The 16,104-nt window shown below is 50.4% G+C and overlaps 1 protein-coding gene across 14 annotated transcripts in view; it reads right to left on the bottom strand.

Annotated features, from left to right (window-relative positions):
* Positions 1-1,421: 1,421 nt before the first annotated feature.
* The window catches only part of FNBP1 (formin binding protein 1), a 139,215-nt gene continuing 124,532 nt past the window's right edge, over positions 1,422-16,104 (bottom strand). For 7 of the 14 annotated variants that reach the window (XM_066255948.1, XM_066255951.1, XM_066255953.1 and 4 more), the window contains 5 exons: positions 13,202-13,311; positions 8,967-9,099; positions 6,995-7,116; positions 6,558-6,694; positions 2,858-4,985 (listed from right to left, as the gene is read on the bottom strand). In XM_066255948.1, coding sequence (XP_066112045.1) covers positions 4,807-4,985; positions 6,558-6,694; positions 6,995-7,116; positions 8,967-9,099; positions 13,202-13,311 — 681 coding nt within the window. In that variant the 3' untranslated portion in view covers positions 2,858-4,806. Of the gene's footprint in view, positions 1,580-2,857; positions 4,986-6,557; positions 6,698-6,994; positions 7,117-8,966; positions 9,100-13,201; positions 13,312-16,104 lie in introns of those variants that run through there. The other 7 variants (XM_066255961.1, XM_066255950.1, XM_066255952.1 and 4 more) reach the window with 2 other exon arrangements.

Here is a 16,104-nt window from a genome sequence, read left to right as displayed (position 1 = left end):
GTAAGCTGCTTCGGAGGCGGCAGCCCTGAGACTCCCCGGCTGCAAGGCTCCAGGCAGCTGGTTTCGGCCCCCGGGGCTGGCTCCACTTCTGGGGAAGAGAGAGTGAGAGAGGGCCCAGGCTCCTCGCTCGCTTGCCCTGGACCTGAAGCCACTTCCTCCGCCGGCTCACCACAGGCGCCATCGCTCTCAGTCTGGTGGCCAAGGCTTGGCTGAGCCGCCCTGGAAGGGGCCACTCCCCCCCCACTGGACAGAGGCCCAGCCCCCAGGACCGGTCGCTCCTTCCCCTGACCCTCTGGCTCCTATAAGACTGCCTTGTCTTTGACTCCATCACACCGGGAAGAACCAAGGATGTCCGAGGTGACTGCCTAGCTCCTGAAGGCCAAACAAAGGCAGAACAGGCCCGGTTTCATCCTTGGGCTTCTGATGGCCTCTCGTCCACAGCTCACAGCCAGTGACTTCTCCCGACTGTTTCTGCACCAAAAAAGAGAAGCTTCGCTGCACTCAGGTGTGAGCGGGCACAGGCTGCATGAGCTCACGGTTTCTTCCGAGAGCCGTAAGAGGAAGGAAACGTGCTCAACAGCCAACTCGGTCCACTCCAAGGGGCCGCCGAGCAGGTGGCAAATGCAGAAGCCGGAGCCGCAGGGTCACTGCAAGGACCACAGGAAGCACAGGGTCTCTGGTGATGGAAGCCCGAGAGCCTAGGAGGCCAACCTGGGGATTCACGAGGAGGGGGGTGTTCACTCTGCGACTAGCTAGCGGAGGGGAGACACTCGTTCACCGAGCACCAGGGCTGCGGTTCCCACGGGGGGCAGTGGTCGCCCCAACAGGCGGGCACAGGAAAGACAGCAGGGCCGGTCCGCGAGCTGGAATCTGAACTCCAATGTGAGCCCCAAACAAAAATGTGTGCACATGTGTGTACGCGCCAGTGCCCACCACTGACACGCTCAGGCTGAGCAATGTTGCAAGGGCCAATGTTTAGTATGAGGTGAGAAGCTGCCGTCAGGAAAGGTCCCCTGAATGTTCAGTGGACCTGGGAAAAGATGAGTCCTTTCTAACGTAAACGACACGGGACCACGTCCATGGCGTCTGGGCGCTCAGTCCTCCCAGGGAGCCCCTGACCCTCCTGGTCCAGGTTCTGATAGTCTCCCTAGGAGACCAGTGGCAAAGTTTTCACAAAAGGCACAGTACGAACCGTGGATGGGCCGGGGCGGGCCAGGAGGCCTGCGCACCGAGGCAGGATCTGGGGGCAGAGGGAGCCCGCATCCAGCTGCCTTCCACGGTCCTGTGTGGGGTGAGGAGCGGGACAGGGACAGACCAGCCCCCAAGGGTATTGCGACTGGGCCATGGGAGGAGCTGGGCCCCAAGGAGCATGCTGTGAAAAGGAAAGAAAGAAGAGGCAAGCCGCTGGACATGTGGGGGGGGTCACTTCGGGTCCGGTTACCAGGGCCACACCCCAGCCAGCCCGGGAGTGGTCCGCTCGCTCGCTCACTCGCGGCGCAGGCCGGTGGGGACAAGTGGACCGAGGGGTTTCTCCTGGGAAGGCTCCCGCGGCTCTGGCTCCTTAACCACCTTTAGGAATCTACAACACAAAAAGAGAGAAAAACACTCCGTTAGAGAGGAAAGGCCCAAGGTCCGGGGTGGGCTGTCTGCTGTTCACGGCAAACTGCACCACCGGGGGAGGGCTGTGGGCGGGGGAGGGGGCCATTTTAGAGCAGCCGTTACCGGGGCGCCACAGATAAGGAACTTTCACGGTTTACTCTTCCCCCTCCCTCCAGAGCCCACCTAGAGGGCGCGGCACCCGTCTACCCAGATCATCTCTAAGCAGCTGAGTCCTGAGACTCCGACAGGCGGCCGCTCCCGGGAGGGGAGCAGGAACGTGGAGCCGCTCCCGGATGGGCGCAGTCCCGAGTCCACAGCCACCAGAGCTACAACCTTTGGTAAAAAGGCAGGCCTGCCGCTCAATGTGTACCCGCCATAAACAGTGAAAGTTCTTCATCGTGGAGGGGGGAGAGAAGCCCGAGAGACGAACTCCTGAAGCCCTGAGGTGCACACAGGGTACAGACAGAAGGTATCACCAGGTAAAGGGGGAAAGGGCAGAATGTTTAAAAAGCATCGGCTAGAAAATTCCCCATTACTGAAGACAAAGGAGTTAAATACTTGTAACACACAGTCATTTTCTCAGAACGGTTAAAAAGAAAAATCACTTAACAACACTGAGAAAAATATAACGTTTATTAGAGAGGCGGGTATGAGGGTACAACTAGGAGGTGCCAGACAGATTCTTTTCTTTTAGGGTGAGAGTAGAGAGAAACAATCATGTTGGCCATATTCAAACAAAACTTACTCAGAACCCAAGTGTCTATAATAAACTCAAGTGTGGAGCAGCTGGCAGGGCCCTAGCTACCCGTGGAAGTCCTTCCGGCTTCCCCGGCGGTTACAAAAACAAAAAGGTCATTAGGCAGCAGAGTCACCAATAAAACAAACAGATAAGAGAGTAAAACATTAAAACAACGAATTCAAGTAATCCTTTTAGTTTATAAATTGCAGTATATATACAAATATATTGGGGGAGGGCTTATGGACATATTTAACAGAAAGCAACTTTGACAACAAAACAGAACCATGAAAGACGGTAGTCACGGTAGTCTAAATATTTTGGCAATTTTTAAAAGAGTCACATCGTAGACGCACACACGCACAAGGGCACGGGCGAGGCTGAACACGAAACGAGCAGCCGCGCCGACCAATCGGGGCGCCCCTGGTGACCGGGAGGAGGAGTGCGGGCAGGGTTGGTGGGGGGGGGGCGGGCAGGGTTGGTGGGGGGGGGGCGGGCAGGGTTGGTGTGGGGGGCGGGCAGGGTTGGGGGGGGGGGGCGGGCAGACCTATAAACCCGGAAGGGAGAAGGCTGCTACACAGACGTTACTAACCTAGAGTGTAGCTCTAAAGTAACAGGAGAAAACTTAATAAAACGTGCTGAGACCGCTGCTTTTATGAGAACAGATAACTAGGGGAGAAAACAAATTACACTTTGGGAGGAAAGGGAAGTTCCGGATTCTTTGGGAACTGTTTCAGCGAACTGAAACTACAAAATACATCGCCATTTAATCAATATTACATCGATCCATGGCCTACAGGTACTGAGGCATACAACTTAATAACCATAAGATAACTGGTGCACCCAGACCGTAGGGAAAACCGTCTGAGCTATTTCCTGAACCACGTTTGCACAACACCAAAGGAAAAACAGAAAACAAAGGCAAGGACTTCACAGAATGCTGTACTTTTCAAGGCAGGCCTTCCAAAGGCTACTGTTGTGTGGCCCCATTTTCAAGACTTTTCTCAGTGTTAAGGTTTTTTTCTGAGTAGTTCATCGTCTGGAAATGCATCTATCGCTGGGCAGAAGGGTTCGATCTTAAATCGTCGGTTATGGGCCTAAAGCTGTGACCTCCTGCTCATTAAATCGTACCCCTGTGGTTTAAGGGCCAGCTGATTTTCTCGTCACCATGCTTGTCCTAGACCCCCCCCCCCCCCCCCCATGCACTGCTGTTGCTTTTAAAATCAGCTCCAAACTGACTTGGGTGTATAAAAGGAGCCCGCAGTATTGAGGCAAGGAGCTAACTTCCCATTTAAACGCAGGAAGGATATGAATAATTTTCAAAGCCAAATAAAAAGCAGCTCAATCCAACACCTTCATCCTGACCAACTTATAGTTATCCTCTGTGATCCCAGGGTAGATTCTGGAAATGGGCAAACCCTGGGCTTGGTACCATTCTGTGCATGCAACAATTTCACCACCAGTCCTGCCAACTTCAAAATGCAAATCCCCATGTGACCCAGTTCCCTTTAGAGATGGTGAAACATTGTATCTTATCCTGGCTACAGTTAATTATGTGAAACCAGCTAGCAATTCCAAAACAATCTGCAGCCAATTTACACTTTGGGGTTTAAAGAACAATGATATATTTTTTAAAAACCCTCTTCTTTGACAAGTACTGTGCTGGACACAGGTGCTGCTCATAGTACTTAACAGCCACGCCCAGGAAGGACCAGTGGGACACAGCTCCACCTGCCACACCACCTCCACAGAGCAGAACAGAACTAAGTGAGCTATTTTTACAGGGGTTTGTCCAAATGGCACTGGCAAACCTGATCACTCTGTCAATTGTCGGAGGGGAGGTCACTAGTCATGTATAAAAATCAACTGGGTAATTAACCAAACTTTTCCGGATTTCAACTGGTTGTTTGGAATGAAATACGCATACTAGGATAATCCTGATGATCTAACAATGACCTTACCAGGTTTAGGTGAAAATAAACCCTTCTGGTTCCAAAGGAAGAATCTTATTTGCTTCTCTACTCAAGAAGGGGGCTTTTATTTAAGACTTCCTCCAAAGTGAATGATTGTAAAATTTAACAAACTAGCGTGGGAATTGAAGTCTTCTGCACGCGGGGTGTGTGTGTGCGCGGAACTTTCAAATTCAGAAATACTGATTGGAAACTAGAAGACAACTTTTTTGTTCTTATCTACGGATGCTGCCGAAAGAAGAAATGTCTATCAGATTTCAAATGACACAGTTGTGAATTGGCGGTTGGCAGCTTTCCACATAAAATTTCATCAGCAAGTGAAACCTGGTCTAGAGTCACACCCAGACCAGGAAACTCGGGGTGCGATCCCTAGCGTCCACAGAGGGCTCTCTATGCAAGCATGTTCTCCGTCCAGCCTTTTGAAGAACTGCCTGTAACAGTCACAGGTGTGGGGAGAAAACTCCAATTGTTTTTTAAAAGTTTTTTTTTTTTAAAGTTGTATTAAATATAAGTCTTAGCACCTTTGGCATTTTTGTCCAAATAGACTTCGACGTATGAAGTGGGGACATAGCCCTCTTCATCTTCATTTCGCCGGATGCGGGTCCACCCGTCCCCTTTGTCTTCCTCTATGACATACAGCGTTTCTCCTTCAACCACTGAAATGGTTCCTTCATTCTGACCTGAAACAGCAACATCAGAATTTATCAGGTTTCTAGGCAAAGCCGGGTTGACAGCAGAGGGAGGTTTGCAGTGAGACAGGTGCAGTGAAAGCGTAGGCGCTGGGGCGCAGTGACCCCGCCCCCCGCGAAGGCCCCGCCCTCCTCACACGGGGAGGACTTCCGGTCCTAGGTATTCATCCCGCACCCCCCCCACCCCGACACCTCCCGTCCTTTCCTCGCCTCTTCCCCTCTCTCCGGGTGTAAGAACTCCCACAGCTTCAACGAAACCTCTTTCCACACCATCCCCCCTTCTGTTTCTCCGTTCTGGTTCTTTTCTGCACCTAAGGTTCCCTTCTCCTCCTGCCTGAGCCCGTGTTCGCCTGGATGTTGTCCTGACACCTGGAACACTACCAGGGCGGACCTGAGCCCGGGACGGCCCCCTCTCCCCGCCCCAGGATGCCCCATCTTTGATTTCCTTCCCGCTTTGTCCCCGCTGGCCAGCAGCCAGGAGTCTGGCGGGGTGTTAACTGCAGCATCGCTGGGTCCGTCCCTCCTGCAAGCTCCTAAGGCCATGTGCTCAGATCATTTCCCAAGACAAGCCACCACTGCCCAAACGGTTCTGAAAGGCAACCTGTTTCCCGAGCTGTCAGTAGGGGCACGGTGGGGGGAGGGGGTCAGGATGGAGACGGTTTAGACGGAAATACCATCGAGAACGTTTAACCTGGTCCTTCTCTTTCTTGTTTTGTCACAGTGAGGACTCATTTACCGCAGGGCTTCCCTGCCCTATGGGAACTCGGACTGCTTCCTTCACAGCATCCTGTCGACATTCTGCAGGGTGCTGCCTCAGGTTCACCCGTTTAGTTTATAAAGCACGGCTCATCTTTCTAACCATTATCCCTGCTTTCTAATTGCTCCTACATATATGGCAAATGTCCCAAGACACAGCTTTAACCAGGTCAAGACCTTGCTCAGATACTCCAACCAGCTTCTCAGCGGTTGTCCAATAAAATCCAAATGTGTCTCTTAGCACACCGCCCACTTCCTCATCTCATATTCCGCTGTTACCACCTAAGACGCCCGAGCTCAGCCACACAGACCCCATGCTTGGCAACGCCTGTGCCTCCAATACACTGCAGCTCAGAGGTCTTTAATTCCCGTAAGGAAGTGACGCCACTCCTGTGGCTCCCCCACCAGCCTGGACCCCTCCCCCGGTGGGTGCTGCAAGTGCCTGTCCTGGACATGTCTGCTCTGTTTCTCCAGGGGTGGGCACCACACCCCACCTGCACCCCACCACCCCTTCAGGAGTCTTTTCAAAACAGGAGTCCTATAAATAGTGAATGAATGCATGAAATAATCATTATACCACATTATCTGCTGCAATTAAGCTCATTGAAAGTTGTTAAATTATATGGACCAAAAGGCAAAATATACAGCTATCAACCTAATAAATAATAATAATAATAATAATACTATCAGTGGAACAAGAGTGCTAAGAGAAAGATCTGGGAGGCTTGAGCAGAGTCACATCACAGAAAGCGCAGGGCGGCTGCGAGTTTACGAGAGGCGGGGTGTTGGGCTGAGGCTGAGGGCTACCGTCAAACGTGTAGAGCGCTTTGCAAGTCCCGATGGCAGGCAGGGGCTCCTCGTCGTCAAACTCGTCGTCGAAATCCGCCGTCAGCACCTTCACCTCGTTCTCCTGACTCTGCTCCTCCGTGTAACTGCCATCCGGGCTGCTCAAGAAAGGAAAACACACAGCAACTATAGCCACTGCGCCCGGACGGGACGCCAGCTCAGCCCCGCGGGAGCACCGTGCTTGGAACTAGGACCAGCTAAGACCATCTTAGCTCGTCCTGAACCCCAGGGGAGGGGGGGAGTCAGACACCCGCCCGCGGGAAAATCCTAGGTCCATCATCGCAGACACGATGGTGTCTTAACACGTGTCGTCTAACAACCGCTTCCAGATTCTGGAATGGAGCAGTAGGAGCAAAGCTGCTGGCCCGCCAGGGAGCAGGGCTGTACCCATACTGTACCTCTCCCGGGCCTGCGCGCAGTTGTTGACCGTCGGGGCAGTCTGGGCATCGTACAGTCCGCTCTGTCTGCGGGCCTGATCGCTGCGAGCCGGGAGCCTGCCTTCCACTTCCGCCAGCCAGGCCTGCAAACAGAAGCCGCCAGAGAGCTGGCCTGAGCTCAGCTGAGGGCCCCACCCTGGGGTCTCAGGGCCCCCAATTCCGCCTGCTCCTGGTCACCTAAGCTGATGGAGGAGGACCACCACAGGGGGCAGGCCTCCAGTGTTTTTGCATTCAGCTGTATAAACAGACTGGAGGTGACTGTTTCCACTCCCTCCCAGGTTGGAGAAGAGGAAGTAAATGCATTTAGACAACTGCCCAGGACGGGGCAGGAGGGACACTGGGCAGTGTTGAACTCTTGGGCTTTAAACAGCTGTGGGACTTTGGAAAAGTCACTTCTTGTTCCTTCTGGTTCCTAAACTTCCGTGACCATGAGGAGGTCACACTGGGAAGCATGACAGTATTGCTAAACTTGAGCAGTGACTCAGTTTGAAAGTCACACTTCCCTTTTCTATTTTTTAGGAGTGTAACTTTATTTAATAGTGGAGAAACTTGTATATAGGACATCAAAGTAGATCATATTACTGATGGTAACATCTAAACTAGTAGTTACACTATTCAGCTTGAATTGTTACACTGTTCAAAAGGCAAAAGAATACAAATGATCAGAAAAGGACATTTCTAGGTTCTAAAAACTCAAACATTCATGACTTATTGACAGATTCCAGAAATAATGAAAAAGCTATATTTGACCCCACATTGATAGAAATAACCTATTCTTTTTTTTTTTTTAATTTTATTTATTTATTCATTTTAGAAAGGAGAGAGAGAGGGAGAGAAGAGAGAGACAGAGAGAGAGAAGGGGAAGGAGCAGGAAGCATCAACTCCCATATGTGCCTTGACCAGGCAAGCCCAGGGTTTTGAACCGGCAACCTCAGCATTTCCAGGTCAACGCTTTATCCACTGCGCCACCACAGGTCAGGCTAGAAATAACCTATTCTGATGGGAATGATTGTTTCTTAGTTGCTCTGAAGTCTTTTACATGGGGGGAGGGGCGCAGGAAGAGGAGGGGGGAAGAAGCCTTTTGTACAGAGCTTCTGTGTACTCCCCTCTCTTTAAAACATTTATTAAGGTGTTTTCAGAAGAGTTTCAACCTCATTTGTATTTCCTACAGGTTTTCACATCTATAACCTTTTAATAATGGGTCCTCTGAAAGAACAACGTATTTCAATTTAATTGTCCTTTTGATTCTCTGAGATGATGGATGGTACATTCCCAATTACACTTTGTCAACATGAGATGTCATAGCACAAACTGAAGTCAAACACTTCAATTAAGAAACAACACTGCCTGACCAGGTGGTGGCGCAGTGGATAGAGCGTCGAACTGGGATGCAGACGACCCAGGTTTGAGACCCCGAGGTCGCCAGCTTGAGCACAGGCTCATCTGATTTGAGCAAAAAAGCTCACCAGCTTGGACACAAGGTCACTGGCTCGAGCAAGGGGTTACTCGGTCTGCTGAAGGCCCATGGTCAAGGCACATATGAGAAAGCAATCAATGAACAACTAAGGTGTCCAGACGAAAAAGTAATGATTGATGCTTCTCATCTCTCTCCGTTCCTGTCTGTCTGTCCCTATCTATCCCTCTCTCTGACTCTCTCTCTTTCTCTGTAAAAACAACAACCCCCAAATAACAACAACAGACACTGTACATACACCTTCTGATGGTGCTGATTTGAAGGGACACAGTTAACACAGGATCTGCTGGAAGCAGGCACCCAGGGTGACAGCGTTCTCCCCCTTCCCACAGCCCGGGCCACCTGACACTGCAACATTGTCGCCCTCAGAGAACAGCACCGGCGTTCCATAACCACGTCCGCCTCATGACACCCGTCCCTCCCGCTTCTCCCCTCCCCACAACGGGAGCTTTTTCATACCTCAAATTTCTGGGCCTCTAGTCGTAGCTTTTCTATATTTTGGCTGACTTCTGTTAATTTGTGGTCCAGACTGGCTGGGTCTCCCATCTGGGGGTTCTTCAGGTAAACATCTTTCATTTTTGTTATGGCATCTCTGCAAAAAGGACAGCACGTGGGCAAGGTGAATGTCCCCAGGCGGTGGTGTGTCCCCGTCGCCCTGGGAACGAGTGAGCGGAGGGCTGTGTCCGAGTGGGGACTGCAGGGAAGGCTGGGACTCCCCTGTAGGAACTCCGCTCCCAGGTCTGTGTAGGCCGGGCTGATATTGGCACCTCGGCTGCCTTCTCCGGATGGGCTCTCCCCACTGTCCTCAGTGAGTGAGAAGCAGAAATCAACCCTGCCCCTCCCTTTGCCCCAAACAACAGAAACGAAGTCCCCACAGTTCCAAGCACCAGTCCTCATGCAGACCAGAGCCACAGCTGGCATCTGGGGAGTGTGGGCTGCACGATGTTACTTCATGAAGAAGTCTGGTTAATTAATTGTTTTGGAAACTTTATTACACACTATTCCAACTATTAGGGAATTGAGCCCACAGCTGGCGTCCATGCGAGGCAGACAGCAGAGCTTCAAAGCCACCCACTCCCTGAACCGGGGGCTCCCCGCATCGGGGTTTGGGAGCCGCCCGCGGCGGCTGAGGGAGAGGCCCCAGGAGGCGCTCTGCAGGCATGGTTGGTGTCCTCCCCGGGACCAGAGCTCCGTGAACTTGATCTCTAGCTCCACAGGGCTTTCAGAGGGTTTGAGTTGTTAAAAGTTTAGAGCGGATGATTTTGCCAATCAACTTCATGAGCTTCAGCAAAAGAAAATCTAAACCAACTGATAACAACACAAGACTAACAAATTAAACGGTATTTTGAGTCATGGGAAATAGTTTAACCGAAGATGCAGAAACAACAGGAAGAGAATTTCCACAGGTCCTCACCACCCACCACCCACTTCCTCGCATCTCAGCCCATACATCCTGCGGCCCCCAGGGTCTTCCAAGAACCACTGCTCCTCCCTCAGGCCCCCTCCTCGGCTTACCTGTCCTCCCAGCACCCCCACTTTGCTCGACTTCCTCTTCTTGCAGAGCACGTACACACTACCACATTATATAACTTATTACTGTGCTTACTGTCTGTCTCTTCCTATTAGTTTGGAAGCTCTCTGAGAAAGACTGGATGTACTCAAGCTCTTTGCTACCTTGATAAAATCCCAGGGGCAGGGCAATACTGGGCACACAGTAGATGCTCAATAAACACTCTCTCGGGGACTCAACATTCTTACAACTGTCACGCCGTCCACCTTCACAAAATTCCTCTCTGGACTTCCTGGCCTACACCTCCAGCCCCTGCTCTCTGTCTCAGCGAAACTTCTCAAAAGAGTGTCTCTCTGGCTTTTAGTGTCCTTGTTTTCGATGTGCAGGGAAAGCTCTGAGTTTCCCTTTGTCACTGTGGCTGTAGTGACCCCCCAGAAACGGACACGCAGGGTGTCTGTCCAGGCTCTGTTCAGGCTCGTGCATTTCCCAATATCTGGACGATTCCTCCTTTAGTCTCTGACTTTAGAGCTCCCATTGGCTAATATCTGAATTTTTGTGACTGCTGTCCAGTTTCAGTGTAGCCTTTAGAGCACACACCTTGAGTGACACCTGTCCTTGGCTGTTTGCTGCGACTTGCATTATGATACCAGGACAAGCTCAATTTTCGGAAGTGTCCTATGTGTGTGCTTGAAAACACTTGTGTCATGCAGCGATTGGATATGTGTGAGTTAGGCCAGCTTTATGAATTGCACTATTCAGATACTCTATCCTGACCCTGGACATATCTGTTCCAGCAATTACTGAGGGAAGTGCGCTGACAAGCTTTCACTCTCAGGAGGTAGTTCTGTTCCTTGTACTTATGTCAGAAGGTCAACAGCACAGCCTTTCTGTATGGGGGCAGCTTGGCCTGGCCGGCAGTCTCGCCACGCCAGTTTTCTCTGGGTTGGCATTGGCATGGCATATATTTTCCATTTTTTAGCATTCACCCTTTTTGACCGCTGGGAGATGTGTCTTGTGTGGAGAGTGCACAGGTGGATTCCGGGTTTTTGTCCAGTCTGAAAATCTCTTTTCATTGGCTTTATGAACACTCATGTGCCAGGCATTGTTCTCAGCACTTGACACACACTGGGTTTGTGTTCATTCCTCACACAAACAGGCACGAGAAACTGAGGACCCAGAGGGTGAGGCGCTTGTCCAGAGTCTGCAGGACAAGGAGGGCGAATCGGACTTGAGTCCAGGGTGCCTGGAGCACCCGGCATTTTACGCCTACAACCCAGACCTTTTTGGACAAAAAAAAAAAAAAAAAATCCAAGTACTGTCTTCTCTGCACGAAATCATTCTGCAAAAATGTAAGTTGCGTAAGAACAGAGGTTTCTGTTTTGCTCACTGCTTTCTCCTCAGTGCCTGGAACACTCCCTGCGCCCAGGGACACTCCGTGGACAGTCATGACGTGAACAGCTGAATGTGACCCGCCTTCCCATCAGCAAGGGCTACTATGGGGTTAAAAGGTTCACCGGGTGCCAGGGCCTCGACCCAAGTGACAGAGAAGTTTTTTTGCATGTTATTGGACAGTGAGAGTGTCAGTACCCTATAAAATGTCCTTTCAGATACTTGAGTCCTAACATCTCACTCCTGCACAAAATATAAATCTGCTTACTTATTAAACAGCAAGAGGCTTAATTGGTTTATATATTTATAAACCCTTTGTATTCGGTCCCATATGTAATAAAAGATACAGAGACATAATTTCCATCTCATGAAGTATATTCTAATAGAAAACCAGAACACAGTTAATGACATGGGTTCCATTTCCTTACCCCTTCTCCGGGAGCTGCTCTAACAGAGGTGAAGAAGAAAAGGCCGCTTTTCTTTGGCGTGTACTGACACAGTGCACAATTCTGTTTGTTCTTAGCGTAACCAAATTTTAAACCCAGCTTTGCCAAAACTAAATTGTTGTCGGATCAGCAAGCAGCTTGTTTATAGAGTGTGTAATCTCAAGTTGTCTTTTAGAAAATCTCAAGTTCAAATATCAAATACATGAGCGATGGACTCACCTAATGCACTCACTGAGGGAGTTTAATGTTAAAAGGCGAGAGACAATTCATAAAGGGGCTTTCGCTTGGGATCAGTGGCAGATACCCCTTCAGTGACGTGCAAGCGGTAGAGGTTATAAATGTAGGGAGGAAAGGGCAAATGAAGAGGAACCGGATCTTTCCTTACTGTATCGCCCTGCGCAGCAACCTACCACCCCTAGGCTCAAACTTACAAAGCCGCTCAGGAAGCAGGAGCCCCTCCCGCGGGAGCCTGGAGCAGCCGGACTCACCGGCACCTCTTAGGGCGGGGCGGCGTGGAAGACACACTGCGCTTTGTTTTCTAGGCACCGTCAGTGCGCTCTATAAAAGGGCAGGAAGACGGGAGAGCCGAGGGGAAGGCTAACAGTTACATCAAGTAGAAAGACAAGTACATTTCTGACCCAAAGCTAGGAGGTGGGGGCGAGGGAGAAAGGGTGGGGGCCAGGCCACATTGCTCTTCCTGTTTTGTACAAAAATCTCATCTTCTCACTCATGATAGAAGGGGTAAATCCTAGCCTGACCTGTGGTGGCGCAGTGGATAGAGCATAGACCTGCAATGCTGAGATTGCCAGTTCAAACCCCCGGGCTTGCCGGGTCAAGGCACGTATGAGAAGCAATTATATGAGTTGATGCTTCCCACTCCTCCCCCACTTTCTCTCTCTCTAAAAATCAATAAATAAAATCTTAAAGAGAGACAGAGATGGAGAGGGAGAATTCTATGTGTTTGTTCCACACACTCAGAATAAAAGCTGCTGATAAATAAACTCTCCCAGTCCATAATAAAGCAATCCGGTAAACCACCTCTGGCACAACACATGGCTGAAATAAGAACTCAGAGTAAAATCTAGTTTACAGCTTCTGCTCTTTCCAAACTGAATTTGAATTTCTTCTAAAATTTTTTTATTTATTCATTTTAGAGAGGAGAGGGAAAGACAGAGAGAGAGAAGGAAGGGAGGCACTGGAAGCATCAACTCCCATATGTGCCTTGACCAGGCAAGCCCAGGGTTTCGAACCGGCGACCTCAGCATTTCCAGGTCGACGTTTTGTCCACTGCGCCACCACAGGTCAGGCTGAATTTGAATTTCTTAATGAGTCACAATGATCCACTCTACCTTTGATCCATCTCTTTCTGAATCTCCTTATTTAACTCATCGACTTTCTGTTGGAGCTTTTTCCTCCTCTGTTCGGGTGGGAGGTTGCTGAAATCCTCTGGTGTGGCACCCTGCAAATGCAAACAGAAATAAGCCAGACACAGCCTCGGGGCTCCTTGGAAAACAGGCAGGGAGGCGGCCTGCGGGGACTCCCGACACCAGGGTGCAGGCGCTGTGCGCTCGCTCGCGGAAGAAACCCAGCCCTTCCCCAGGACACCAGCCCGAGGCAGAATTAGTGCATGCAAACCAGTCCCAGAGCCACTCGTGTTTCCTGGCGGCTCCCGGCCGCCTCCCCAGAGGCGGGAGCAATGCTGCAGGGAAGGGAGAGGGGAAGAAATACCTCCGACTCCGGGGAGAGGCAAAAATCCGATTTTGAGACAGATTCCTCACTTTGCCGTCAGTGTTGGTGACAACACTGAGGCTTTAAGGAAGCTTTACATCTAGACTGTCTTCATCTAGAACAGTGACGAGTGCCCCGCCCACCGTTCCACACGGCAGGCACTGCTCCCCCCTGGCCTGAGTATTCCTTCCCGTCTCTTCTCACAGGCTGAGGCCAAACCTATCCGTCCCCGTGAGGTGACGGACGGGACATCGAGTTCCTCAGAGAATGTGGGTGAAAAGGGCATTTGGGAAATAGACCCTCTCTCCCCCCACGCGCTTTTTGCCCTGCTGCCTCTGAGAGTCTGGTCACTTCTTTCTGACAGCCCTCCGGTAATCTCGGAAAATCCGTCAGGGATGCTCCCCCGAGCGCGTCTTCCCGCACCGTGCGTATGAAATCGGCCTCAGCTGCTCTCGGTCCATCAGAAGTGTATTTTGATATCTTGATTCCCTTTTAAAAAAACAACTGCTCTTTCCTCTGTGCATGCCATGGAAGTAGAAAACACCAACCCTGAGCTTAGACGGACGTAGATTCTCCTGTTAGATGCGGAGCGGTGGTTTATCCAGTGCTTTTAACGTGAATGAGGCGATTTTCATAAAGAAAGAGATATGTAAATGTAGCGTAGCCGATGACCTGGGATAGACCTGAGATATTCAGACAAGAGGTCTGACTTTGGAACCAGCTAGACGAAGGCAAGGCTGGCTCAGGGGGTGGGTGGGAAGGAAGGGCCCCGGATAACGTCATCCCCGAGTCGAGTCCGCCAAGCAGCTTAGACGGGGGATTGTGGCTGGGGTTCCTGGGCTGCTTAGCAGGAAGTGCCAGGCTGCCGTCCTGAAGTGTGTGACCCAGCAGACAGCTTAGGGCCAGGGCCATACAGAGACCTGTCAGCTCTTGTTCTCAGGGAAGTGCGTGCGTGCAGAGAAGACGAGTGGAGAACCAGAATGGAAGCGGCTATTCCCTAATGCCAAACCAAGGAAATTCAACTCGCCCCTAAAACCAAAAAGAAGCGAACTACTCCTCAACATAAAAATAAATCAGACTGTGTTCTCTCCCATGTCCTACTGTGTCATAACACGTGAAACCTCGAGTATGTGCTTTTCCGTTCGCTCCGGTCAGCCACCGAGCCTGAACACTCCGTCGTCTGCCCTCATGTTGGATTTACCTAACACAGAGCAGCTTGTTAAAACCCCCAGAACTGAGGTTTGCTTTTTCTTTTGTTTGGTTCCTCACTGCTGAACGCAACAAAATGCAGTGTGAGAGTCGCTGCTCAGAAGTCCGGAGGACCAGCAGGTGGTCAGTGTTAACTCATTGATATCCTCTGAGCCTTTCGAAGTGCTGAGTTCAAAAGGACTTTCTACATGACGGGCACGCTCCATATTTGCACCGTCCCGTACAGAAGTCGGACGTGGCTACTGAGTGCTGGGAAAGCGGCTAGTGCCTCTATGGAACTGAATTCCAAAATGTTATTTAATTTTAATTAGCTGAAGTTTAAATAGCCACATGTGGTGAGTGGCTACCATCTTGGGTGACACGGGTCTAGACTGAACAGGTGTAAGATCTGGACTGGTGCATAAACAGCTGCAAAGAGCTGTGTAAATAAAACACAGTGTACCTGTGGCTTACAAATAGACACCCCTAAACGATAACATAAAATACAGCCCTGATTATTTAAAAAAACTAAAATGATTCAATAATAAATAAACGAATTCTTTTCAATGGATCAGGAGTTGGTCTAATGGACCGATTAGGACCCTCCCAACAGATTGTCTGTGTGTCTATGTGGTCCCTTAAAAGCTAATCTCAGTAACTATGCCTCAGATAGACTTCCTGTTGCCCGTGGAGGTCAACAGCTTCTTCTGGGTTCGAAGAAACTTAGGGTTTCTGGAAATTCCTTAACGGGTCATTTTGTCTTATTAGCTTTTTGAAACTTGAATTCCTTTCAACAGTACTCTGACCTGTGACTCATTTTGCCAGGAAGGGATTTGTGTTTATAGCGCTGAGTCAGAACAGATTTTCTGAACCCTCTGGAGCATCCCGGGGTTCAGAGAACGTGGTGGCAGTGGCTCTGGAAGAAGGGGTCACACACAGACATGCGTGTTTTCAGTGGCAGTGGCTCTAAGAGAATCTTGTTTTATAGTGTCTGGAATCAGGCACAGATGGGTTTGCTGTTTCTGGCTCAGGCCCTGTTTGTGTGACACTTCACATCTTCATTAGCTTCAAGGCAATGGGATAAAGCAGCGATCCAATGCCAGGGTGGTAAAGTAACTTCTACCTCGCATCAGAAAGACTGCGTAACACCATCATCTTTCCGCAGAAGGACAAATAAAGGACGAGAAAGAGCCCCCGGCATCCGAGAGATGCCCTAGTTAGCCGATCCAGCTTCTCCCGAATTCATACTGCGGAGGGATGCGGTTCATTTCGCTTCCAGATCTTTCCATCTGGTCCTTCATCAAGGACTCTTCTTAAGATTTTTATCTCAGTCTAG

The sequence above is a fragment of the Saccopteryx bilineata genome, chromosome 2 (assembly GCF_036850765.1).
Source record: "Saccopteryx bilineata isolate mSacBil1 chromosome 2, mSacBil1_pri_phased_curated, whole genome shotgun sequence".
Taxonomy (NCBI): domain Eukaryota; kingdom Metazoa; phylum Chordata; class Mammalia; order Chiroptera; family Emballonuridae; genus Saccopteryx; species Saccopteryx bilineata.
This window is presented reverse-complemented; position numbering and strand designations above follow the sequence as displayed.